The sequence below is a fragment of the Cynocephalus volans genome, chromosome 2 (assembly GCF_027409185.1).
Source record: "Cynocephalus volans isolate mCynVol1 chromosome 2, mCynVol1.pri, whole genome shotgun sequence".
Lineage (NCBI taxonomy): Eukaryota > Metazoa > Chordata > Mammalia > Dermoptera > Cynocephalidae > Cynocephalus > Cynocephalus volans.
Window position 1 is genome coordinate 133,793,113 of NC_084461.1, and position 25,865 is coordinate 133,818,977.

General features: G+C 46.3%; 1 protein-coding gene across 2 annotated transcripts in view; it reads right to left on the reverse strand.

The window, feature by feature from the left end:
- The window catches only part of CCDC69 (coiled-coil domain containing 69), a 39,056-nt gene extending 15,884 nt beyond the window's left edge, over positions 1 to 23,172 (reverse strand). For both annotated transcript variants that reach the window (XR_010022633.1, XM_063086376.1), the window contains exons 1-4: positions 23,023 to 23,172; positions 8,305 to 8,374; positions 5,889 to 5,992; positions 3,303 to 3,390 (exon numbers count right to left, since the gene is read on the reverse strand). Coding sequence is in view for 1 of the 2 variants with exons in the window: in XM_063086376.1 (XP_062942446.1) it covers positions 3,303 to 3,390; positions 5,889 to 5,992; positions 8,305 to 8,374; positions 23,023 to 23,070 (310 nt within the window). In the remaining variant the exon portion in view is untranslated. The remainder of the gene's footprint in view (positions 1 to 3,302; positions 3,391 to 5,888; positions 5,993 to 8,304; positions 8,375 to 23,022) is intronic.
- Positions 23,173 to 25,865: the final 2,693 nt, after the last annotated feature.

Sequence of the window (25,865 nt, forward strand, 5' to 3'; positions counted from 1 at the left end):
ATAAAGCTAAACATACATTTATTGTATGACCTATCAATCCCACTCCTATGTATTTACCCAAGAGGAATGAAAACTTACGTCTACACGAAAACCTGTACACGAATGTTTAGATCAGCTCTATTCGTAATCACCCCAAACTGGAAAGAACCCAAATGTCCTACAACAAGTATGAATGAGCAAACAATGGAATACAACTCAGCAATGAAAAGAATGAATTATTGAGACAGGCAAAATTTGAATGAATCTCAAAAGTATTATAATGAGTGAAGGAAGCCAATGTCAAAAATCATATTGCATTATTTCATTTATATAACAACCTTGAAAATACAAAACCGTGGGGATGAGGAACAGAACAGTGGTTGCCGGGGGTTGTGGTGGGGAGGATGTGAGTACGAAAGGGTGCCAGGAGAGTTTTTTGGGGGGAACTGTTTAGTATCCTGATCGAGGGGATGGTTACACGAATCTATACATGTGTTAGAATTTGTGAAACTGTACACTCGAAAGTCAATTTTACCATATGATAATTTAAAAAATGAAATAAAAACAAAACTAGAAAATAAAAGACAACAAAGGGTCAACCAATGTGGAAAACCACCAGCTTCACCCAGTTATCTGTGTACCCCCTTCCAAAGTCCCATATATTTCCCCCATGCTATACTTTTATTCATTCATTCAGTACACGCTTATGTAGCACTTAATATGTGCCAAGCAATTTAAAAATAACTATAAAAGAATTCTGACTGATGGGAAGAACTCAAGACAGGCAATCACTTCAACTCTGGGTTTTACATTAGGAAATCATTCTTTTCAATATGTATACATAATGCTAAGAATAATATCAAAGCAATTCTTGGAAAACAAAATTGTTTTCCTGTAGAGTCCTGTGAGATCGGGAAGGGAGATTTTAGAGATATAGAAACTGAACTGAGATTCAAGGAGGTTGACAGGTCCAGTTTGACAGGGTGTATTAGCATTAAAATGCAACTTTTCAAATTCCCAGGCAAGGGCTTTAATTCCATGTCAAAATCCTTTGTTCTAATGTTGCAATATGTTTCAAGATTCTTATAACTGTTCAGACCTCTGTTCTAGTTGTTCCATTTCTGAAACTCTAAGGACATAATGTGAAATGTGGGTACATCTTTGTTCAAAAGACATCTAGTGCAGTGTTATTTACAATTGCTTAAATCTAGATGACTAGACTCACAGGAAATAAGGAAACCCATCTATGTTATTGTCTAGCCTTTACAAACATTTTAGTAGCAGCATAATTACTTGGAAATATGTTTGACACAATGTTAAAAGAACAGGATATAAAATTTTACATATACAATAATCATTATCATGTTTTAAAAAATAATTCTGGGGAAAGATCATGCAAATACTGATGATGAAAAGAAAAATTGGAAGAGCCAATTTCTGAGGTCAATTTCAATAGCATCAAAAATATACACAGTCTTCTCTAAAGAAGATATACAAATGGCCAACAAGCACATGAAAAGATGCTCCAAAAAATTAGTGATTAGGGAAATGCAAATCAAAAGCACAACAAAATACCACTTCACGCTCTCTAGGATGGCAATAATAATGATGATGATGATAATAAACATAATGATAATGGAAAATAAGTGATAGCAAAACTGTGGCACAGCTGGAACTCTTGTGTACTGCTGGCGGGAACGTAAAGTGCTGCGGCCACTGTGGAAAACTGTTCAGCAGTTTCTCAAAAAGTTAAGCACAGAATCACCATATGACCCAGTCATTCTATTGTTTAGCATGCGCCCAGGGGAACTGAAAATAGCTGTTCAAGCAGGAGCTTCATACTAGTGGCACTATTCACAGTGGCTAACAAGTGGAGGCTGCCTGGGTGTCCATCAACCAATGAGTGGATAAACAAAATGCAGCCTGTCTGTACAACGGAATATTATTCAGCCCTGAAAAAGAATGAAGTGCCCTAGAAACATTATGCTGGGTGAAGGAGGCCAGACGTGGGGCCACAGGCTATACAGTTCTACTTATATGAGTGTCCAGAATGGACAAGGCCATGGAGACAGACAGCAGCAGGTTGGTGGTCGTCAGGAGGCACAGATGAGGAGTGACTGGTGGGTGTGGGGTTTGCTGTTGCTGTGATGAGCATGTTCTGGAACTGGTAGTGGTGATGGTTACACAGCAGTGAATGTACTAAATGTCACTAACAGCAAATCTTATGTCTATTTTACCAAAATGAAAAATATGTATACATAAACTTTGCCACACCAATTTTGCTAGGGTATTATTCTAAAGATAGAATCATGAATGTGGCAAAGATTTTACAAAATGGGGATCACTGTGTGAGTATCATTGTTGTTATAAACAATGGCAAAAATTTTGAAATTACCCCATTTCCTAATTACAGGGACTCAGTTAAATTAATGAGGGTATGCATTAGAATGTTATGTAGTTACTAAATCTTATGTTATAGAAGAGTTTAATGACAGGCTGCTAATGCAATTCAAAGTGGAAAAAATCAATTTACCTCCCTCCCCAAAGTATGTATGTAAGATGTATATTCTATGTATATACACAGAAAAAGAAACCACAGGGATCTATATCAAAAGGGTAACAGTGACTAGTTGTGGGTGGAATTAGTCATGATTTTAATTTTTTCAGTATTAAAATAATAAGTGCTAGTAATTATTTGCTAAGTATTTTGCACTGTTTTAAATTCTGTCTATCATTAAATTGTTTAATTCTTACAAAGACTCTATGAAGGAAGTGAGGGTTACACAGCTGGTAAGTGGGGGAGCTGGGATTCGAACCCGGGGACTGTGGCTCCAGAGAATGAAATTTTAACCATTATGGTGTAGAATCTTTTTGTTTAATCTATAGATTCCAAATTTTCTATGATGATCACATTTGGTGATATAAGAGGAAAGAAATTTTTAAAAAATGATCAACCTAACCATAAATTGTGAGAACTGTTTTCATTGCGGGCGTGGAATACAGATATTTTTAAATTCTCTTATTTGTCTAGGTTTTCCAAATTTCCTTTAATGAATATGCATTGCTTTTAAAATGAAAGAAAAAATAACCTCTCAAATAAGGTAAAACAAAGCATGATGCCAGACTTTTAAAGCCATGCCTCAAAGGAAGTCTTTCATCCCTGTAGGGCCAAGGACCCTGTAGACTTGAGCTCTAAAGCAGCCAACTGCTTGTGGATCGGAGGGAGGAAGGAGGTGCTGGTGGGGGTCCCCAGGTGAATGCAGCAGGTGGGGCCAGAGGAGGAGCCTCTCGTGCCCTCCCCGGTGGAGAATCTCCATCCTTACCTTGCAGGGCCTCCTCATGCTTTCCTTCCAGGACTCTTCGCTGTTCATCCAGTCTCTCTTGAAGCTCTAGCTCCTTCTCCTTCTCTACCTGGGGGTGGAAGGTCCCGGGCAGGACTGAGATCGAGTAGGTTCAGCATAGCATCTCTTACCCTCTCACCGCCCATGGAGCTTGGCAATCAGAGTCCCACCCTCCGAGTGAGGAGAATGACATGCCCAGAGAGGGCACAGGACTTCCAAAACACAGGAGGCATGGCAGACTTCACCCTCTTTGGGGGTTAGAAGGGGGTTCCCAGATAATTACTTAGGTAGAGAGGGACATAGGAGTCTTCTCAGCCTGATACTCACAGCAGGAAGCCTCTCTGTTTGCAATAGCTCCTTCACTCTCCAGGCTGCATGTTCTAACCATGGGTAGGGCTTACTCTTCCAAGTTACCTCTAACTTCTACCCTCAGGTCCCAGATCTGCTCTCTGGGGTCACATAGAACCAAGCTGCTTCCTCAGCCCAGGAAGCCCCTCAGAGATCTGGGCACAGCAGTTGTGTTCCCAAAGTTTCACTTCTCCAGACTAAAGGCTCCCAGCCATTCTCCCTGTCCCTGGCTTGAGAAGTTTTCCAGTCCTTACACCACCTTAAGGGTACAGCTGGTGGGCATACCCAGAAGCAAGGCACAATTTAAAGAGGGTTCGACCCCAGCCTGCCAGTCAGTTCCTGTGTGCCCTGGGACCAGCTTCCTCCCCTTCTCAGTCATCGGCTCTCCCTCTGTATGTACATTGGAGGGATCCAACTTGAGGATTTCTAAGGACCCTTACAAGTCTCATGGTTAAGGATAATGCAGGTGAAGGTCAGGGCCAAATGACACGAGGACTCTACCAAAACAAACAAAAGACCCACAGACATATGCAATTAACCCACTTTTCTTAAAAGGTGCATTTCAGAAAAATATGTCTAAGCAAAGAATGTTTTAACATGTTTGCGACAGTCACCACAGCCTTCGACCTAGTGAGCACCTTGAGGACAGACTCCTGACCCAATCCCTCCCCACACCTCACCCAGTGCCGAGGCAGCACCTTCCTGCACACAGAGAGCCCTCCCTGTGTCTGCTGAGTGAATGGAATCCAGAGGAAGGTCTTTTAGTAACAAATAACCATATAATTTAATAGAACAATTAATTTATAACTACAAAGCCATTTTTAAAAATAGACTTTAAATTTCAGAATTCTGAATATTTACACAGAGTATGTTTCATATTTACGATTTAAAATGACCAATAAAGATGAGTTGCTGAAGAAAACTTTCATTCACCATCCCAAGATCTTTCCTGCTGCTCTACCATCTCCCTCTGGTAAGGGAGGAAGCTGAGGTAGAGAGCAGGGAAGGGTTAGTGACTGAGCTGGAATGAGGAAAAGGAAACCCTGGATTGTGGGTTGCATTCAGTCATCACATCTCTTCAGCACTTTTTTTTTTCTTTTTTATTGGTTATGAATATTCATGAGATACGAAGCTGATCGTCACCCCTCGGGCCTAAGATGTGAAGTTCAGATTCATGCTGGCAGCATACCCATTACTACAAATAACATTTGTACCCCGTGTCCCCCACCCAATTATCCCCAACCTCCCTCCCCCTCCCCCACCCACTCCACTTTGTAGCCCAAAGAATGTTCTCTCCCTCTGCAAGTCCAATGCACTACTGTGGTCTTTCTTTCCTTCCTTTCTTTGGTCTCCTTTGATCTGGAATTGTTCTTCAGCCTTTCCTCATCTTTCATGACCTTGACAGTTGACTAACACAGGCCAGTAATGGTTCAGAATGTCCCTCACTTTTCATTTCCAAATAATTTTGAAAGCCCCAATGTCACCTCCTCTAAGAGGCCTTCTCTGATCCCACACACTTGGTTAAGTGCTTCTGTTATGTACTTTCACAACACTCTAAACCTTTCATAGCACTTATAACTGCAGTAAAATAACTCTGTGTGATGGTGTTTAACATCCAACTTCCCGTCTCAGTCAAGATAAGCCCAAGATAAGCTAAATTATGGGCCATAACAAACAGCAGCAAAGTCTCAGCGGAGTAAAACAAAAGGCTTAATTTGCACTCACTCATGCCCATTTTGGGTGGGCAGAGAGTTCTGAGTCCAGGGGTACAGAATGATGGAGCGGCCACTGTTTCAAACAATGCTGGTCACTTAGCTGGACAGAAAAACCTCGAGGGTCTTGAACCAGCATTTAGATGCTTGGCTCAGAAGTGACGCTCGGTCTTCTTTTCACAATTCATCGGCCAGCACTAGCCCCACGGCCCCACCCACCATGAGGTGGGCTCGGAGGGTAATTAATCCCACAGCACCAAGGATGTTTACTCTTCCCAATCAGACTGTCAGCTTTGGGAGAGCAGCTGCTACTTCTGCTTGCTTCAACCAATGTGACTGGCATGTAGTGGCCTGATATCAATATGTGTCTAACAGAGAAAGTACTCCCTTCTTGGCAAAAGAAGAGGTACCTACAACAATAATAAAAGCCACAGTAGGTCCTCACTCTGAGATTTATCAAGGTTAGCTGGGCAGGAGGCAGACAGAGGGGAGGGTCCCCTGGACTTACCTGCTGTGCCAATTTCTTCTTCTCCTCTTCGTGTTGCTGGAGAATTCTTGTTATGTCCTGGTGCTGCTCTGCCTCCTCAGATGCACAGAGATGAACAGTGGTGGCTATAGGTTAAAAAGCCAAAATAATCACACAGAACAGAGGCGGGGTCAGGGATGGCAGAGAGAGTGTGGGAGGCCAGGGCTAAGGGATAAGAACCCTGATCTCTACCTCAAGAATGGTATCAATGGGGACCAACCTCCAGAGACAGCCCTCAACTCTTTCTGGCTTGGGAGACCTCCTTCAAGGCAGGAGCCTTGTACCCTATAATATCTACAGCAGACCTGGCAGCTCTCAGGACAGATTCAGCCCACGGAGCTGTTCTATTGGTGCCACCCAATATCTAAATTGTAAAAAGTTAGTTGCTGATATTCATTAACTGGGAAGCTTTTACTTAATAATAAAGATTTCCAACTTTTCTTGATGAATCCAAAGAACTGGCAGTGTAGGCCTTCACATCAACCAGAGGCGGAGCCGAGCAGCATAGACCAGGCTGTACCTCTGCAGTTGGCCACGGTCTTCCCCTCTCCCTACTGAAGATACGTGCAAGCGGCCACCTTGTTGTCTGTGGTACCTGTGGAGGCCTGTGAGCACCTATGTGTGTGACCCCTCACCTTTAGTGCCTCCCCAGCTGGAGACAGAGGGGCTGCTTGTGAGCAGGAAGGAGGCACCAACAGGAAGTCTAGCCCTTGCTTAGGGAAACTCCAAAACAGGACCTGCTGATGCCACTCTGAGTGTAACAGACACGGGGTGTGACCTAATGCAGTGACCATGCTCTCTATGCCTCAGTTACCTAGTATGTGAAATGAGGAAGATAATGGTACCTACCATGAGGTACCATGAGGCTACCGAGATGGTTACATCAGAAGACAATGGCAATGCAAATATCAAAAGCAGGAATGGAGTCCTGAGAGCTTACCAGGCCCAGCGCTGTGCCCAGTGCTCACGGGTATCACTCACTTAACCCTCACAAGAATCCAGTGTGTTTGTACTACCATTATCCCCATTTCACAGATGAGGAAACTGAGGCACAGAGAAGTTATGCAACTTGCCCAAGATCACCCGGTTCACAGCTGGGGAAGCACGGATACGAACCTGCACAATCTGATTCCACAGCAGACTCTCCTCACTACCACCTTGCTCTGATTGCTTGTGCACAAAGAGAAATGTGGTGCCAGGCACTTTGGAGGTGCTCCATAAACATTCTTTACTGTTCATTAAATGTCCTCTAAGTGTTCATGAGTGCTCATGACAAGCATTAGAGGCTGATACTAGTGTTGTCAGCATTATTGTTAATGTTAGCATTGTTATTAGAGAATGCCATAGACAAGGTTTGGCAAAGGGTATGGCTAGAAATGTTAAGACGAGAAAGAAGTCCGCACTGGTCAGTTCCATCAAGAGAGGAGGAGAAGTGAGTTGGAGGCCCTCAGTCCTGAGCTCCCAGAGGCCATGAGGAGACAGACAAATGTTAAGTAATAGCAATGGTGAAGATCAGAGAGCCTCAGACTCTCACACATCATTTGGCTCAAACATTGGGTCCATGAGAGCAGGACTAGACTGGCCTCAGCTGGAGAGAAGCTTATTAAAAAGACGTATCCTTACTAAAAATGCAGATTCTTCTGCCCCACTCCCAGAGATTCTTATTTAGTTGGTCTGTGGTAAGTCTCCAGAATCTGTATCTTTCAAGTTCTCCAAGTAATTCTTATATACAGTCAGACTGAAGTACCTCTGAACTCTGGTCCGATTGCTTATCTGGTACTTGAACTTGATCTACAATATCCCCAACAGCCTCCAGGCTGTAATTAAACACCTTCAAAGATAGGGAGCTCAACTGATTACCAGGTAGCTCTGATGGTTTTTAAAAAAACCACCACAGAAAAAATTCTGAGACTGAGCTGAATTCTGCCTGCAGGTTGTTGCTACCTTGAGGCACTAGAACTAACCTCTGGGTCACGCTGAACAAGGTTCATCTTTCTTTTCCATTAGGGCACTTCAGACATATGGAGAGGGTATTGTTTTATGGCAACATCTTCTTTCCATGTGGAACATTCCTTGTTGCTTCAACTGTTCCTTACAGGATATATTTTCCAGATTCTGCACCAGCACGATCTTGCTCCACTATACTCCAATATTTCTGGATCCCCTTGAAAATGTATCTTCCAGAAATATATATGACACTCTAGATGTGGTACCAACAGCCCAGAACAGGGAAACACAGGTTCAGACTATCACCTCCCTGATTTTAGACATGATGCTATTAATGTAACCCACCTAAGACTTCATGAGATATATTTAAGTAGCTATATCACTTTTGCTGATTACAAGGTAGGAAACCTCATGGATGTCAGTGGGGATGCTTATGGGTCTGGCTACTCACCCGTGTCCCCATTGAGGGGACCTAGTTCCTGGGGCTCTGGTCTGGGTGGCTGATCTGGTTCTCGGCGCCTCTGGAAGAAATAAGACTACAATGAGGTGAGGGTAGTGGGTGGGAGGTCAATGTGAGGACGGATGAGACTGCGCTGAATTCTGCCTGCATGTTGTTGCTACCTTGAGGTGAGGCATGGCACCTCTCCCAGGCACTGGTGCTCCAAATCTGCTCAGTGACTAGGAGGTTCAAGGTAGTTTAGGGGATAATTGGCAGAGTCAAGCATTTGAACCATACCTAGTGGGATTCTTCCAAAGTCAAGGCAGGACTTTCGGTTCCACCAGACCCTGCCCCATGCCCAGTTCATTTAGGCTGCCTCCCTCATGAACCCCAGGTGGCACTCCCTCTGCCAGGGGAGGGGCTTCCCAGAGCAGGAGTTTTCATCAACACCAGGAAAACCCTCAGCGGGGACTTTGATGCTGGCTGACCTTTCCTTAGATCCTTGTGGACTGGCTCCTGCTGCCACCCATGGGGACCTCCCTGCCCACCTCTTCCTTCTCCTGGGATTTGGCCAGACCTTCTACTATTGCCCTCACCCCAGCTGTGGTCTTGAGGTGCCCTAAAAGTTCCCAACCCTCAAGTCAGAGATGAATCCCCTTTCCTCTCAGGGACTATGGCTATGCCAACTTCCAGCCAGTTCTCCTCGGCTATGTGGTATTGGGTCAGAGCATCCGAATTTCAAGCCGTGGTTTTACCATGCTTGTTGTCTGTTAAAAGAGGCTGTTTCCACAACCATAAAATAGAGGCAACAGTACTTATCTTGCCAAATAGGAGTGAGATACGGTACTTGGGATGCTCTAGGAGCTATACTATTTCACCTACACTATCTTAATCTTCAGAATGACCTTGGGAAATAGGAACATCCCAATTTAAAGATGAGGAGGCTGAGGCTGAATGAGGTTAGGACTTGATGGAGGTGGCTTAGGGGATAATTGGTAGAGTCAAGCATGTGAGCCACATTGAGTGAATACTTTAACCAACCTTGGCCAGTGTTGGTTGAATCTGATCAAAGGGATGATTAATACAAAAGGGCTTTCTCCATCACAAAGCATGGTCAGTGACTCCCAGATTTCATAAATGAGTAATATTATTTTAAATGAGAGAGTTGATAGAGGTTGACAAGCAAGGATGCCGAAAAAAAATCATTTGTAGATTATCACTATCATTTTATAAAAGAAAGAACACTTTAATCATCTAAAATATAGTAAGGAAGAGTTCAAGAACAGCTCTTCAAGGAAAAAGGAACTGACATGCTGACACAACATTACACAGCCACTCACACATTTAATTTTCTCATTTCACCCCAGATAGGTGAGAAGTTGGTTGAAATCTAGCACTGGTCACTGGACCATCATTTGGGGGTGGGAAAAGAAATTTAAGCCCTTTTGTACACTTTTCAAGATGTTGAAAGAAAGAAAGAAAAGAAGAAGAAAAGACATTCTATATCCCATTTTAAGAAACACTTTATAGAACATGGTGTTATAACACCAAGGTTAAGGGTTCAGATCCCCTTACAGGCCAGCCGCCAAAACAACAACAAAAGAAACACTTTAAAAAATTAGTCAGCCTATGAAAAGGCTATGAAAATGCTCATTTGTGAATTATCACTGTAAAAGAAAAACTTCACTTTTTACCATGACAGATTTTTAGAATAAAAATTGACTTAAAGAACCACTTAAAAACTTAAGAACCACTAAAATACTGCTAGAAGGCATACTTCTGACTGGGGAGGGAAGGTAAATCAAGGGGAGGCTTCTAGAACAGTCTGCTCATCCCCCACAGCACCCAGCATAGAACCTGGCACGTGTGAGCCCCTGGCAGACTGAGTGAGGCATGGCGCCTCCCCCAGGCCCGGGTGCCCCAAATCTGCTCAGTGGCTGGGCGGGCCTGACAATTAGCTCTTCAACCACCCTGGAGAAGACTCCCTTCCCAGGGGAGAGGAGGAAGCCTGGCCCAGGGTTGTCAGAGAAGCTGTCAATGTGGGGATCTGGGGAAGTCACAGGAGCCAGCCTCTCCACCCTGGGCTGGAGGGAGGAGCGAGATAAACGTGTATGGTTGTCTCTTCCCTGTTGCCGCCACTGGTTATGCTGCATCTGGACAATGTTTCTATGACAGTGAGAATGTCTGGATTCTAGCCCGGCTCTGCCATGAACTTGGATAAGTCCCTTCCCCTCTCTGGCTACTGGCTTCCTCCTCTGTGAAGTGGAGGTAAGGAGGTCTGGTAGTTTAACTTGATAATCGATCCCAAGGTGATCAAGCTCTGAGCGTCTGTTCTCAGCTTTTGCCAATACTACTGGGAGGCAAAGGTGAGGAAACTGAAGCTCAAGGAGGTTTCAGACATGTCACTCTGTGCCTTGATGTTCAAGTCAGCATTAGAACCAGGTGTCAGAATACTAGAGATTGTAGAAAGAGTGGCTATGAACTTGAATTCTAGAATCACTCAGAGCTGGATTCAAATCCTAAAACTGACACTGTATGGCTGTATGACCTCTCCAGGCCTCAGTTTCCTCATGAGGTTATTTAAGGATTAGATGAAATAATGCACCTGCAGCATCTGGTACATATTAAGAGCTCAAATATTGCATAAGGTTACTGCTTTATGTTTGAGAAACGCGGAAGGAACAAAGATCCCACAGTGCCCTGGCAGATCTCCCAGGCTGCCACTGGCTCTCAGGTTTTGTCATCTGAAATAAGAAACACTGCCTTCTTTCAGCTAACAACTACCATAGAATGGTGGAGAACCTTTCTTCACAAACAGCTGCCAGAGCACAGGCAGGATGTACCCTTGCACTGGAATCCCCATGTCCTGACACAGCTGCTCCCAGGATAGCTCCTTCAGAGTGACATTCAAGGCATTGAATGTCCCCAGTCTACCACCCCACCCCCACCCCCATTTCCTTAACACTTAAATATCTGTAAACATCTTTTTCAAGTTACTGTAGTAGTTAGCATTTGTTGTAGAAAGTACGGAAAATAGAGAAAAATATAAGAAAATCCCACTACTTAGAGATAACCCTGGAACAGGGTGGTAAATATTGTTCACCTACATGTACATATTCCGTATTAGAATGTTACATAACCTTCCTTATCTCTCACTTTTCAAATATAGTATGAGCATTTACTACACAGCATTAACAATTCTGTAAATGTATTAATTTTAATGATTTGAGTATTATGGATGAATTTAGTCATTTAATCTATGTTGAGTGTTTCGACTGTCTCTATTTTTAATTTGCAAATTATGCTTTAATGAACATACTGATTTATGAAATCTTTGATCTACCTAACATTACTAGCTCTGCTCTCTAGAAAGTTTCTACCAGTTTACTCACCCACAAACAGCACACGAGGAAGGAGGTCAATTTCACTGCAAACTTGCCAGAATGGAATATTATCACTCTTTAAAAAATGTTGGCAAATTTGCCAGGCTAAAATCAAACCCAAACCACCTAGTGCTACGTGTGACACGCCTGGCCCCAACATGTGCACCCATGTGTTCAAGACACCCCAGGCTGCCCACCCCATCATGACACGTGGTCATCTCTTTCTCAGGTACCAGGCCTGGCTCACATGTCATTTCTCTGCATCTGTCCTGGGCTTCCCCAGGGCCGAGTGAGTTCTTATCTTCTCCATGCTCAATGTACCCCTGAGAGCACCTATACCTGGCTAGCTGTCTGTCTCTCCTGCTAGCCCAAGGGGCTCCTTGATGACAGGGACCATTTTCGAAATCCACTTTGGGTTTGCCCCAGTATCTGCCACAATGCCCAGAATGGTATTTCTAGGAGTGTGATCTACGGGCCACCTGCATTGGAGCCACCTGGAGAGCTCGCTTAACACAAATCCCCAGGCCCAATCCTAGACCTACCAAATCCAAGGGGGAGTTTGTGTACTGGAAATTCCCATTTTTAGCAGTCTAGCCAGGTGATCAGAGCTGAGTAGAACTCAGTAAGCAACCACTGAATGGAAACTCCCCAGGTTGGGGCCCTGGCCTCTTCCTCCTCAGAGGTCACAGAGCAAGAGTACCTGCAGTGGACAGGGGAGGAGAACACGAGAATTACCCCTTCCAAAAGTGTGGTTCAAGGTAGGGAGGCCTGGGGCTGGGGTGGAGCATCTGGAACAAGCTCTGGAAGAGGGGTGGCAGCTTCCTGAGTCAGTGGAAACTTGAGAGCAATAAAGCTGCAGAGGAGGCAGCCACAGCACAGGGCACAGGGAGAACCTAGGACACCCGGATCCAGCTTTACTGTGTGACTTTAGGTAAGTCACTTCCCTTCTCCGGATCTCAGTTTCCCCATCTGTGCAGGGTCAGGGCTGGAAGAGAATCTCTCCTCAGTCTTTCTGAGCTCCAGAGCAGCCCCCCTCCTAAGAAGGATGGAAATAAGCCCCGATACCTGGTTGGCATGTACAGCTAGCTTTTGGGCCAGCTCCTTGCTGTCAAGCAGACCACAGCCTTGCCATAGGTGCAAACTGAAGCAAACCTGGCCTGTAGCAGGAATGGCTGCCAAAAGCAGACACGGAGTCAGGATAGAATGAGAGGACAGCATCCAGAGCCCAGACAAGCTCCTGGGCCTGGTGAGACCTCCTAAAACAGGCTCTCATTTTGGAGTGTAAATTGACAAACTGAAGGTGTCTGAAAGAAACTGACAGGATGTACAAGATTCAAAATCACATTATAGGAGGGGCTATTAACAGAACGACAGTTGGTCAACCTTAAGAACAGGCAAGAAAACGTGACCACTGTCCTCAAATCTTGGCAGGACTGTCATAGAGTAGAAGCTTCTAATATGTCTTCCACAGCCTTGGAGGGCAGAACTGTGGCCAATCACTAGAAGTTTCAAGGGGAAGTTTCAGTTCAATATGAAGAATTTCAGAACTGTCCCAAGCAGAGGCAGCTGCCTTATTGGAGGATGGGGCATGGTAGTGGTAATGAGCTCCCCATCACTGGTAGCATGCAAGAGGAGGTAGAGGTAGAGGAGGTAAACTTTGGTCTGCAGGTTGGACTGAATGATCTTTGAGGGCCCTCAACTCCAACAGACCATGACTCTACAGTGTCCCTGATGTTCAACAAGTAAAGCCCCTTGGCAAACATAAGGTGCTTAGCTACTGTAGGTGGCACGTAATACCACCAGCATTTGCAGAGCCTCAGAGGTCCGTTGAGTGCTATCCAGCTTGCATTATTTTGGGGTGAGTGCCCACAGTTGCATACGCAAGCCTTCGGGGTAGAATCCTCAACTTCCCTCAAATTCTAAGGCTTACCAGGCAAGAGTGAAGTCGGCAGAAGCAACTTGGATAGAAGCTGCACAGCTATGCCCCACCCTGGGAATCCACTAGGCTGGGAGTCAAGAGTGGCCCTGGGGAGGGCTCAGCCTTTCCTGCAGACACTTGACCTAACCCCTCTCTCAGAACCATCACTCCATCCTATTTCTGGGCCTTCAAGGCTTTTTGTACTTCTGATGAAGTGCTTTGTGTCCTCATTATTCCTGCTTAACTTAGAGAACTTAGTAATTCTAAATTTAGAATTTAGTAATTGAAGGGCCCTCAAGAGTTCCCCCAGCTCCTCCCTCATCCCATACACCACAGCCCTGGCTTTCCTTGGCCACTAGTTCTATCATACCTGTCTTGGCTGAGGAAGGCTTACTGGGACCCACAACACAAGACTGGAAGGGCCCCTGGAGGCAGTTGATTCCAATCCCCATCTCCTTTTTCCAGATAGAAAAACTGAGGCCCAGAGGTGGGATGGGCAGATAACCTGTCAGAGTCACAACGCAGGGGAACAGAGCTCTAGTGAGAATCCAGACTCAGTTGGGCCTGCAGTGCCTTCCATTTCCCCAGTGCATACGCCAGATTTATCCAAGCAGCTGAGCCTTTAGGGGAGGGGAGTTCCAAGTCTCCAGGGACTCAGGCCACACCTCTCCACAGTACCAGAGCAGCATTTCCTGTGTCTAGACGCAGTGTGGGTGGCGCCCCAGCACCATTAGTTTCGGGATCGGAGCAACCACAGGCAGAGCACATTGGCAGAAAGTAGAGGCAGGAAGAAGGTGGGGGTGGAGGCCCAAGGGGCCCCCCAGGGCCTTCGGGGGAGGAAGGGTGGGGCCTAAATGTTCAGGGCTGTTGAGAAATTTTAGTGTTCACACCCAAATTACAGAGCCTCAGACAGGAGAACATTATAAACACAGGCCTCAGCTTCCCCATCTCTAAGAAGGGCAGAAATATTTTGCCAAAGTAATGCCTGAATTCAATTTCATTTTCGCACTGCCAGGGATACTAAAGATTTAGTTCAACCCCTTCATATTATACGGTGTGCAGTCAACATCGCCCACAGCCTGCCTCGGGGACAGACAGATGTGACTTTATAACCGACTTAAAGCCGGGCACCTGCCTGCACCACTCCGCTGCTGTGGCACCACCTAGTCTCTGAACACCTGTGACGCCCCCAGAGCGCCACAAGTCGGGTCGGATGTGGTCTCCATTGCTCCCACCTGACCGGAGATGAAAGACAGCTCAGGGGAGAACGGGACCACCTCCCTCTTAAACACGGCTGCACCTGCTGAGCCCGACCACAGCAGACAGAGGCAGAAATGCCTGGAGAGCAGCCCTCACCTCACACGTGAGGCTGAGGCCTAGAGAAGGCATTTCCAATATACCTTATACATTTTTTCCTCCCTAGAGCTCAACCTTCCTGGTCCCATATCAGCCTCCCACAGTATCTGCCAGTTCTGGTCACCTCAAGTGCCTGAAGATGGCAAAAGCACTAGACATCATTTCTGGCATTTGTGTCAGCCCAGCAGGCAGAAGGAGCCTGTAGGAGCTGCATAGAAAATGGTGTGAGTAGCTGGGGTGGGGGTGGGGGAAGAGACAGGCTGAGGGCCCAGATATACTGCCAGATATCCACCTGTCTCCCCAACCCAATGGCAAACTCCAATGGGAGTTCAGAGTCGAGGTCCTGGCTTGCCGCGTGCTTGCTGTGTGACCTCAGGTGAGCACTCCCCCTCTCTGGGCTCCTGTTTCCTGCTCTATATGGTTGAGCAATGGGATACACAGGAGCTCTTCTGGTTCTGACACATCGTGGATGGGGAAAGAAGGGCTGAGAGACTTGCTACCTCATCCTCTATCAATCCTGTCACGCTTATTTGCTCTGGGCAGGGCAGGAGCTGGTGGTTTGACACACTCCCTGTCAGCCCCTGTCACAGAGAGGGCTTCTCTGGAGGACAGGAAGGGAAGGAGGGCCGGGTGGGGATCCTGAGCCCTTCACACAACCCTCTGATATTCAGCAACCCTGTAAGGGTACAAGTAGGAGGGAGGGTAGGATTGCCTTGCAAGCAGAGGATGACAGAGCTCAGCAGCCACCTCCCAAATTACACACACCATGCTCTGCAATCCTACAGTTGCACTTTGAGCAGAGAGAAACACCCATTAGTGAGGGCAAGGAGGCACCTGCAGGATGCTCAGGGCAGGATCATTTGCAATAGGATAACACTAGAAACTGGACTCACTTCCACTGGGGACTGGCTCCATCCACTAAGGTACACAAATACTATGCACTCTCATTCACACGTTTAAAATGACAAAGTAGATCTTTACATACAAAGGTGGAGAGGCATTTGGCAAAATACCGATATGCAGAATAAACTACTTCTATTGGCACATAAATGCACAGAAAAAGTACCTAGAAAAGCACAAATTGATGGCAGTTGTAATCTCCAGAAAAAAGACTAAAATCGTGGTCAAGGAGGGGGAGCTTTTGTTTTACCTGAATTCTTAGAATTTTTAAAACTGTAGTGTATTAAAGTATTACCTGTATATGAAGAAATTAACAGCAAGAAAAAAATTCTTCTCTTGGAACCTAGAAGTAGCGAAGGCAGTCATTGCACAGATGGAGAAGGCAAGGCCTGTTAAGAGAAATGTTAGTGAAAGGCAGAAGGACCCACTCTTGATTCCCAGTCCAGTGCTCTTTCCTCTGCAGATGCTGCAGCTGGTGTCCAAAAGCATAGGAGCCTTGTCCAAGCACTCCCTTGTTTGCAGTGCTCCCTACCCTGCTGCCAAGCTACGGTTGCAAAGGGGAGACATTGGGTTCTTGCTGCTATTTTGGACTGGTGGCAAGATGGGCATGGGGGCCATGGGTGGATGGAGAGCAATTAACTATAAGATATGAAAATTTCCTAGGTCTGTTGTAACAAATCACTACACATCTGGTGGCTGAAAACAACAGAAATTTATTCTTTCACAGTTCTGGAAAACAGAAGTCCAATAATCAAGGTGTTGGCTGGTTTGGTTCCTTCTGGAGGTTCTGAGGGAGAATCTGTTCCCTCCCTCTCTCCTAGCTCCTGGTGGTTGCTGGTGGTCCTTGGTGGTCCTTGGACTATAGATGCATCACTCCGACCTCTGCTTCTGTCATCACATGGCTTTCTCCCTGTGTGTCTCTGTCCAAATTTATTTCTTCTTGTAAGGACACCAGTTATTGCATTAGGACCTACTGTGATTCAGTATGACCTCATCTTAACTTGATTGCACGTGTGAAGACCCTATTTCAAATAAGAACATACTCATAGGTTTTGGATGTATATGAATTTGGGGGGGAGGCACTATTAAACCCAGTACAGATAACTTCTCTGATGTTCCTTTAAGGAAAGGGCAGGGGCAGGGTGGCTTGCAGCAGTGGGAAATGGCAAGGAGGTCCACAGAGTTCATTGCACGCTCTGTGAAAAAGAACTCTACTGCTGGGGGAGAAGGAAAACTGGAAGTAGGTCAGATAGTACATCACTCGTCTTGGCGGGAAGCATGGATGTGGGATCGATGTTTTATGCATTGTAAGGTGTTTGGCCTAGATGTCCTGGAAGATTTAGGTTTGAAAATAAAGTGACACAAGATAAACTATTTTTAGGGATTAAAATCTACCTGGCAAGAGAAGCAGGATGGCTTGTCTTCAGTAGTGGATGGATTTAGATCTGCTAAAGATGGGTGGATTTTTCTCCTGCTCCTTCTCTCTGCCCAAGGAGAGGTGACAGGAGCTCCCTCTCCCCACACCTGCCAGTCCTGCTGTGGTGAGGCTCCCTGTCTGGTCCTCTCCACTGGTCATCACGGACAGCTCACAGTGCTGAGGGTGGAGGACACCGAGAGGACAAAGTGCAGACCTTAAGGATAGAAATCCAAGTACACCCTGAGATGTCACAGCCAGAAGTAGGGTCATCCATCAAACTCCTTTCATGGGGAGGGCCCCTATTTTATCCAAGCTTATTCTTTGAACATGAACATTTGTGAATTTTATACTGAGACCCCTTCAAGCTCCTTTTCCAGCAGATTTTAGACTTGTTCACTAGCTGATCTATGAACATAGAGAGGTCAGGTGGCAGCCTCTGCTTCTGAGAGTTTCACCGTCTCGACTTACATAGCAGCCTGCTTCTGTGGCAATTAATTTGAACTTTTATCTTTTCTGCCCTTTTTATGACAAAAAAGAAACAAGTGCTGACATGAAGTATAGGCCCCAAATTTATCATCCAATAGAAGCAAAAATAGGAGACCTTTAGGTGGCTGGCAGGATGGCACGCTCTCAGGGGACCCATACTAGTCACCTGTGCATTCTACTACGAAGGAAAAGAACAGAATTAAAAACATGCACATGTGCAGAAAATATGTCACTAAAGGTTGTGTCTCAAAGGCAAAGAATATTAGGAATGTTTCTAATGTTTTTTAGGTTGCAAGGCCCATTACAACAGAGAAATCTGGTGTTCAACCTCAGAGTCTTCCCACGTGCTGCATGCATGGAAGCCTGTGTTGGCTTTGGCTGGGATGATTTGTGAGGTGTTATTTTTTGGGTTAGGCAAAAACCACTTGCTCAGAGGCCATGCACACACCAACATCCCCATGATGGTTGGGGCAGAGTGCTCAGTGCCATCTCTGCATGACCAAAGAGGCAGCTTGCTTCCACACTTCTTGTCCCACCCTCGGCAAACCAAGCTAAGAGGTCCAATTTGTCCTGCTCCTGCTGAGCAGGCATCACGGGCCTGCTCCCATAGTCCTTCTGCCTAGGGTAACCTCTGGCATAACCTGCGTGTCCCACCACAATTGTCTAACCTCACCCGCCTGTAAAACCCAGCAAAGATGCCGTCTCTCTAAGGTGGCCTTCCCCCATTCCCTCCAAGCCTGAAGTCACACTAGCCCCAGGATAGGGGGATAACACAAGGGTGTCCATCAGTAACAAGGGTAGGAGCGGCCAATGCAAACCACCGAGTGTCCAAACTGGTTAAAGAAGCTCCAGAATGGCCACAGGGCATTAGGCAGCCATGTAAGAAATCATGTTTCCATGGACTATCTGACGTGGAAAACTGCCCCCAGCAGAATATTAAGTAACTAGAATACAACTATATAAAATATATTCCCAGTTTTATAAAAATAGGCACACTTGTGTATATTATATGTGTAGGAAAAAATAGTAGAATGACACTGAAATGTGCACAGTAGCTATCTCTTAATGGTGGGATTAAAAGTGATTTTTAAGTTTCTCCATATTTTTTCAAATTTTGAAATTTTGCCTTAAAACATAATAATCAGAATAATTAGATTTTCTAAAAGTAACCCAAATATTTGCTAGTCCTAGGCTTGCATCCCCTCTAACATTCCTGGCAAAATGTCATTTGACCTCTGCTTGAACTCCTCCAGTGATGGGGAACTCACTACACTTTGAGGCCTTTTTTGGCCACTTCTTCCTCATGAGAAGTAGCAATCTGGCTCCTTTTGCTTTCCCCCACTGGCCACAGCTCTGCCTTCTGGAACAGAACAAGGCTGCTTCCCATGCCCCCTTCAGAGGTTTGCCCCACCCACATCAGCCTTCCAAGGACATTAGTGTCCCTGGTCTCCTACATCCTTGTGTGCTTTCTTTGGGTACAATCCAGGCAGTGATGTCCTTATACTTAGACTTATACTTAAGTCTACACCTCATTACCTCTTCCAACAGCATACCACCTGCTAGTCAGGGCATCAGGAATTCTATTACTTATATCCTTTCATCTAATGTTTAGAACAACCCCATGACAAAAGAGCCAATATCACACCTATCTTACAGATGAGGAAACTGAGGCATGGAGAAGCCAAATCACTTAACAGATCCTCAATGGAGCCAGGACTGAACCAGCAGCTAGCCCAGAGCCTGTTGCGGGCCACACACAAATGTCTGCCAAGTTAATAAACGAATAAGTGAACTCAGTTCTAAAGCCTGTGCCTTTAGGGTCTACTGCTTTCTTTCAGAATTACTTATGCCTATGCCACCCCCCTCCATGTCGTTCACTTCTGCATTTCTCCTTCTCTCACCTGGCCTGCTACCTGGAAGTGCTCAGGAAGGGCCACTGAACTGCTGCCACACTGAGTACCTGTTGCTGGAGCCCGTTCTCTGAGGCTCTGCCTGGGGCGCTGCAGTCATAGCCGCAGCCACAGCCCTGGAGACTAGAGAGTTCAGACATCGTGCCTGGCACACTGCAGTATCACACACAAGGGGCTGGGCAATAGGTGCGCCTCCACCGCCCCACTGCCCAAAGGAGGCTGGTGACCTGCTGAGGATGAGAAGACCCCTCCTGATCCCCATGTGCCCTCTGCAGGCAAGCCCAAAGAAGGTTTATTTCCTTGGCCCCTGCCCTCTCTGCCTGGCCTTCTTCTGAGTTCTCCCAGGGGTCATGACCACAATAGCCATGGTCTCTGCCAAGAAGAAGGGTTTAGGAAGGACCACACAATCCAGATGGTACCTCAGCACCCACCTCCCCCAGCCTGCTAGGGACCCTACTCGTTCATTCTCAGGATTTCAACTTGTCCCAATAAGGCAGTGACTCAGTCCTAGGCTGGGCCTCTCAGTGGGGTCAGCCAAGGTCAACAGGTACCACAGACCACAGAATTCAGAAAACCTTTAGATCCTTGAACCTGGAGGGATCTTGAGAAGTTCTAGTGGTCCCTAGCCAGAGCAGTGCCCGCTAAAAGCACCAGCATCATTCCTTGCTGCTGCCACATCCACTCTCCACAAAGAAACACCCTTCCCACCCCATCCCTCCCTGTGCTTCCAATGGCTCAGCCTTTGCTTGGGCCATCCTCTTGGCCTTGACCAGGTAACTCCTACCAAACCTTCAAAACCACCTCCATCCAGGAAGCCTTCCTGCATGTCTTGAGGCTGGATGAGATACTCCTGTCGCACCCTGGGCTGACCCCTGGCATGACTCTTATTCGGCCCTCATTCACTCACTCTAGTCTGTACTGAGCACCTACTCTGTGCTCTGCACAAGGCAAGGAGCAGCTCATGGGGAGTGCAGGAAGCCAGGCTCAATTACACAGCCTTATCACCAGCTGGCTATATGACTCACTGAGCCTGTTTCCTCACCTGTAAAGTGGGGAACATTCCACAGCTTGGCCTTGCTTCCAGGCTTTTGTGAGGCTGGCCAGGATGTGAAAGTACTCTGGAAACTGCCATTCAGGGTGAGTCATTATTATTGCGACAGGACTCTTGTGCAGCCTGATCTCATTTTTGTACATCCCATCCTTAGAGTCCCCCTCTCTCCCAGGGGACTGAGAGCCTATTGGGGCCTATTGGGGATGGACTTGGGAGCTTTGGGAGCTCAGGCCCTCCAGGGGTTGGCACCTGGGTAAGATATTGGGCAAGAGCATAGCCTGGAGGGATGGAAACAGGCATGAACTTTAGACAAAACCAGCCCATAAATCCTGCTGCACAGGGGCAGGGCCTGGTGTTGCTGGTGCAGGGAAGACATACCAGGCTGTCCTGAGGCAACAAGGGTAAAGGCTTTTATGCCAAAGGGCTTTGCAGTCATCAAGAAGCCACTGGAAGCACAGGGGAGGGGTTGAGACATAGAACACTGGGCTAGGGGACGGGATGCCTGGGTTCTGCCTTAAGTTGCTCTGTGACCTCACTCACGCCCCGTCCCTCTTCTAGGCCTTAACCTCCCATCTGTACATTGGGTGCATCAGCCCAGGTGGTAACCAAGGTCCATTCCAGCTCAGACGGTCTGTGCTGGCTTTACTTGCCCTTCACAGCTTGGGTCAGAGGGGTCCAGTTCAGGCTGTGCCAGGGACAGACAGGACAGCTGGTAAGGCTCTCAGAGGGACCAGGAGACAAGGGAATCCATACTCACTATAGCCTCCTCTACCAGCCTGTGGAAGAGTAAGGTCTGGAACAGGCTCCTGTCTCCTCCACCCCCAGATAGAAGTAATTCACCCTTGGCCCACTTTGCAGGCTGCAAGGTTGACACAAGTGCAGAGAACACAGGCTTTCAGACCCCTAGAGATCATCTTGCTCATCTTCTTCTCCCCCTTGAATGGGGGAAACTGACGACCAGAGAGTGGTAAGGGCTTGCTTGGGGTTTGTGGCAGAGCCAGGACTTACACCCTAAATTGATGTCCACCTACAACCAGCTGGGTACAAGTCTCCAGCTAGGCTCACGTCTATTCACCCTATCATCTCTGTCAGCCAGCCCCTCCTTCCACTGATAGAACCAAGCCTCAGTTTCCCTGTAGGAGCCAGGAAAGACAAGAGGGTTTTGGGGTCAGTGCTTGTGAGGTTTTTAAACTGGGAATAAAGGAGGAGCAAGGAAAACCAGTGACATTGTCCTTGTCTCCCTGGACTAGGCACAGAGCAGAGAATAGAATCATTTAGGGTGGGGACAGTATACTGAACACCCAATAGGCAGAAAAGCTTGTATTCAGGGCACAAGCAAATCAGGAGCAGAGGGAGAGAGAGAACTAAAGTTCATTGCGAAATACTAAATATTGTCACAGTTTGGGGCTTCTCAGGGTCTCAAGGGTAACTGATCATAAAGTTTGTGGGACCCTCTATCCCACCTGGTTGGGGGGCAGGCATTAGTAAGAATAAGGACCATAAATTGAGGGTCCTCCCTTCCCCTCTCTGTGCCTCCCGATGTCCGCTGAGGAGGCTGTCCTTATAGCTCCAGGCTCTGACCTTCTGGGCCTGTCAGACCCCAAGGGGTAGCTGGTCCCATTATCAAGAAACCTGAGTAGAGTCCCCTGGGCCCTAACCTAGCTAGGAGGCCCCTTGGGGGAGTGACAGGAAGGGAGGAGAGAGCAGCAGAAGGCGGCAGATCTACCCCCCTTTTGGCCCCTCCCAGCAACCCCAAGGGCAGTCCACATGCACCTGCTCTGGGGCCTGTAGAGGCCCTAGACCGGCGTTGCTCAGACTTTAAAGCGTACACTAATCACCTGGATATCGTGCTAAAAGGCGGGTTCTGTTTTAGCAGGTCTGAGGCAGGGCCTGAGATTCTGCATCTCTAACGGGTCCCGGGTGATGCCGATGCTGCAAGCCTGTGGACCACTCTGCTAGTCATGGCCCTAGAGATTATTTGTCTCTGAACGGGTGAAAAACCCAAGGCCCAGAGTGGTCAAGTCACTTGTCCATGGCCACACAGAGCACATCCCCAGACGAAGGAAAAAGGCACCTGCCATAGACACTAGACATTTCCCCCCACCCGAGGCACTCGCCTTTCCCGGGCCCGGGGGCTGTGCTTGCAAACTCGGCTGCCCGGTGCGGCTCAGCCAGGGGCGAAGAGCCAGTCTCTGCCCGGTATCCCAGGCCGAACAGCAGGAGCCCGGGGCGCCGAGAATTCCCCGCGGCGGAGCGATTCCGCACCCTCCTTCCTTCCGAAAGCAAACTTCTCCGCCGGCGCCTTTTACCTTTTTGGGGGGTTTGCAGCTGCTCAGCCTGCTGCGTCCACAGCCCATCTTCCTCCGGGGGCTCCCGGACGCCGCCTCCTAACTCCGGGGCCCCCAGAGGACCCTGCGGTCCGGGCCCCGCTGCCCGCTCCGCGCCCGCAGGCTGGGCTGCCGGCGAGACCCTGAAACTGAACCTGGAAGCGCAGACTTGAGCCTGAGCTGGGGCGGCCGCGCGCCGTAAATGCCCGAAAAGCAGGGCCTCCCCGAAGCCCGTGGGGCCGCCGCCGCCGGCAGCGGACCAAAATCTTCCTAAGTGATAGAAACCTCCGGCCAAGGCAGTGAAGAACTGTAGGAGCAACAGATGCTTTTCTAGGCTCTCAGCTGAGAAAGAGCCAGGAAAAAAAATAAATAAATAAAACTATTATTTGGTAAACACAACAGCTACCCTTTATTGAGGGCTGTTCCTGTCCCAGCTGTTTTACACATATTATTTCTATTTCTTGCCATATCCTTGCAACAAGGTATTATTTCCACCATTTTAAAGATGAGAAAAATGAGGCTCAGAAATGAGAAGTTCTTTGTTTAAGGTCACATATAGCTAGTAAGAACCGGAATCCAAAACCTAAGCTTAGAACCTCTGCCCTACAAATAAATAATACTAAGTTTAATTGTAATGCTTCCTCACTTTTGGGTCAGTAGCTTTTTCCAACTCACAAGCATCTGTAATATTCTACTCTGTCCATTTTATCCATCACAACAACCTTGTGGGGCAGACAGGCTGGATGCAGTGGGAATAAGGGACATAAAATTGCAGTCTAGGAAAAGGAACTTTATCCTTGTTTTGATACTATCTTAGGTTTCTGGGAGTGGCAATGCAGGAAAAAAGACAGCTAATTTTGAAAGTCAGTGTGTGTACCTATCTGTGTGTATAGTAGAGTATTAGAGTCAGGCCCAAAAACTTTTGGAAAGATGTGTGGATGACAGGGACTTAGAATCATGAATGGGAAAAGAATATGATACCTTGAAAGAAATTCCCCCTCCACAGAGTGTAAAATCAATTGCAGAAAGTTCTAAGAGAAGAGACTTAAGGACACAGGTGGTATGGGTTTCTTCAAAGGAAGTATGATATAGGGCAGTGGCTCACCAAGTGTGGTTCTCAAGTGAGCAGTCTCAGTACTACCAGGGAACTTTTTTAGAAATGCAGATTCTCAGGCCCCACCCCAGACCTACTGATCCTAAACTCTGGGCATGGGGCTCAGGAATCTACAGCCTCACAAGGCTTCCAGGTGATTCTGACCCCAGCTGAGTCTAAGAACCCTGCAATAGGATGTGCTCAACAGTAATGAGGAAAGAGTGTCTACTTAAATTAACAGTGTTTACAGAAACTGTGCTTAAGACTTAAAACAGACAAACTAACAAAACAGACAAAAACCGCTAAACAAAAAAAAGAAGCTTGGTTTAAATAAATTATGATACTAGCCAGAGCAATCAGAGAAGAGAAGGAAATAAAGGGCATCCAGATTGGAAAAGATGAAGTCAAACTGTCCCTGTTTGCAGATGACATGATCCTACATATCGAACAGCCTAAAACCTCTACAAAAAAACTGCTGGAATTGATAAATGATTTCAGCACAGTAGCAGGATACAAAATCAACACACAAAAATCAGTAGCATTTCTTTTCTCCAATAGTGAACATGCAGAACGAGAAATCAAGAAAGCCTGCCCATTTACAATAGCCACCAAAAAAATAAAATACTTAGGAATTGAGTTAACCAAGGAGGTGAAAAATCTCTATAATGAGAACTACAAACCACTGCTGAGAGAAATTAGAGAGGATACAAGAAGATGGAAAGATATTCCATGCTCTTGGATTGGAAGAATCAACATAGTGAAAATGTCCATACTACCCAAAGTGATATACAAATTCAATGCAATCCCCATCAAAATTCCAAAGACATTTTTCTCAGAAATGGAAAAAACTATCCAGTCATTTATATGGAACAATAAAAGACCATGCATAGCCAAAGCAATGCTGAGCAAAAAAAATAAAGCTGGAGGCATAACACTACCTGACTTTAAGCTATACTACAAAGCTATAATAACCCAAACAGTATGGTACTGGCATAAAAACAGACACACTGACCAATGGAATAGAATAGAGAATCCAGAAATCAACCCACACACTTACTGCCATCTGATCTTTGACAAAGGCACCAAGCCTATTCACTGGGGAAGGGACTGCCTCTTCAGCAAATGGTGCTGGGATAACTGGATATCCATATGCAGGAGAATGAAACTAGATCCATACCTCTCACTGTATACTAAAATCAACTCAAAATGGATTAAGGATTTAAATATACACCCTGAAACAATAAAACTTCTTAAAACATAGGAGAAACACTTCAGGAAATAGGACTGGACACAGACTTCATGAATACGACCCCAAAAGCACGGGCAACCAAAGGAAAAATAAACAAATGGGATTATATCAAACTAAAAAGCTTCTGCACAGCAAAAGAAACAATTAACAGAGTTAAAAGACAACCAACAGAGTGGGAGAAAATATTTGCAAAATATACATCTGACAAAGGATTAATATCCAGAATATACAAGGAACTCAAACAACTTTACAAGAAGAAAACAAGCAACCCAATTAAAAAATGGGCAAAAGAGCTAAGCAGGCATTTCTCTAAGGAAGATATACAAATGGCCAACAGACATATGAAAAAATGCTCAACATCACTCAGCATCCGGGAAATGCAAATCAAAACCACACTGAGATACCACCTAACCCCAGTTAGGATGGCTAAAATCCAAAAGACTCTGAACGATAAATGCTGGCGAGGTTGCGGAGAAAAAGGAA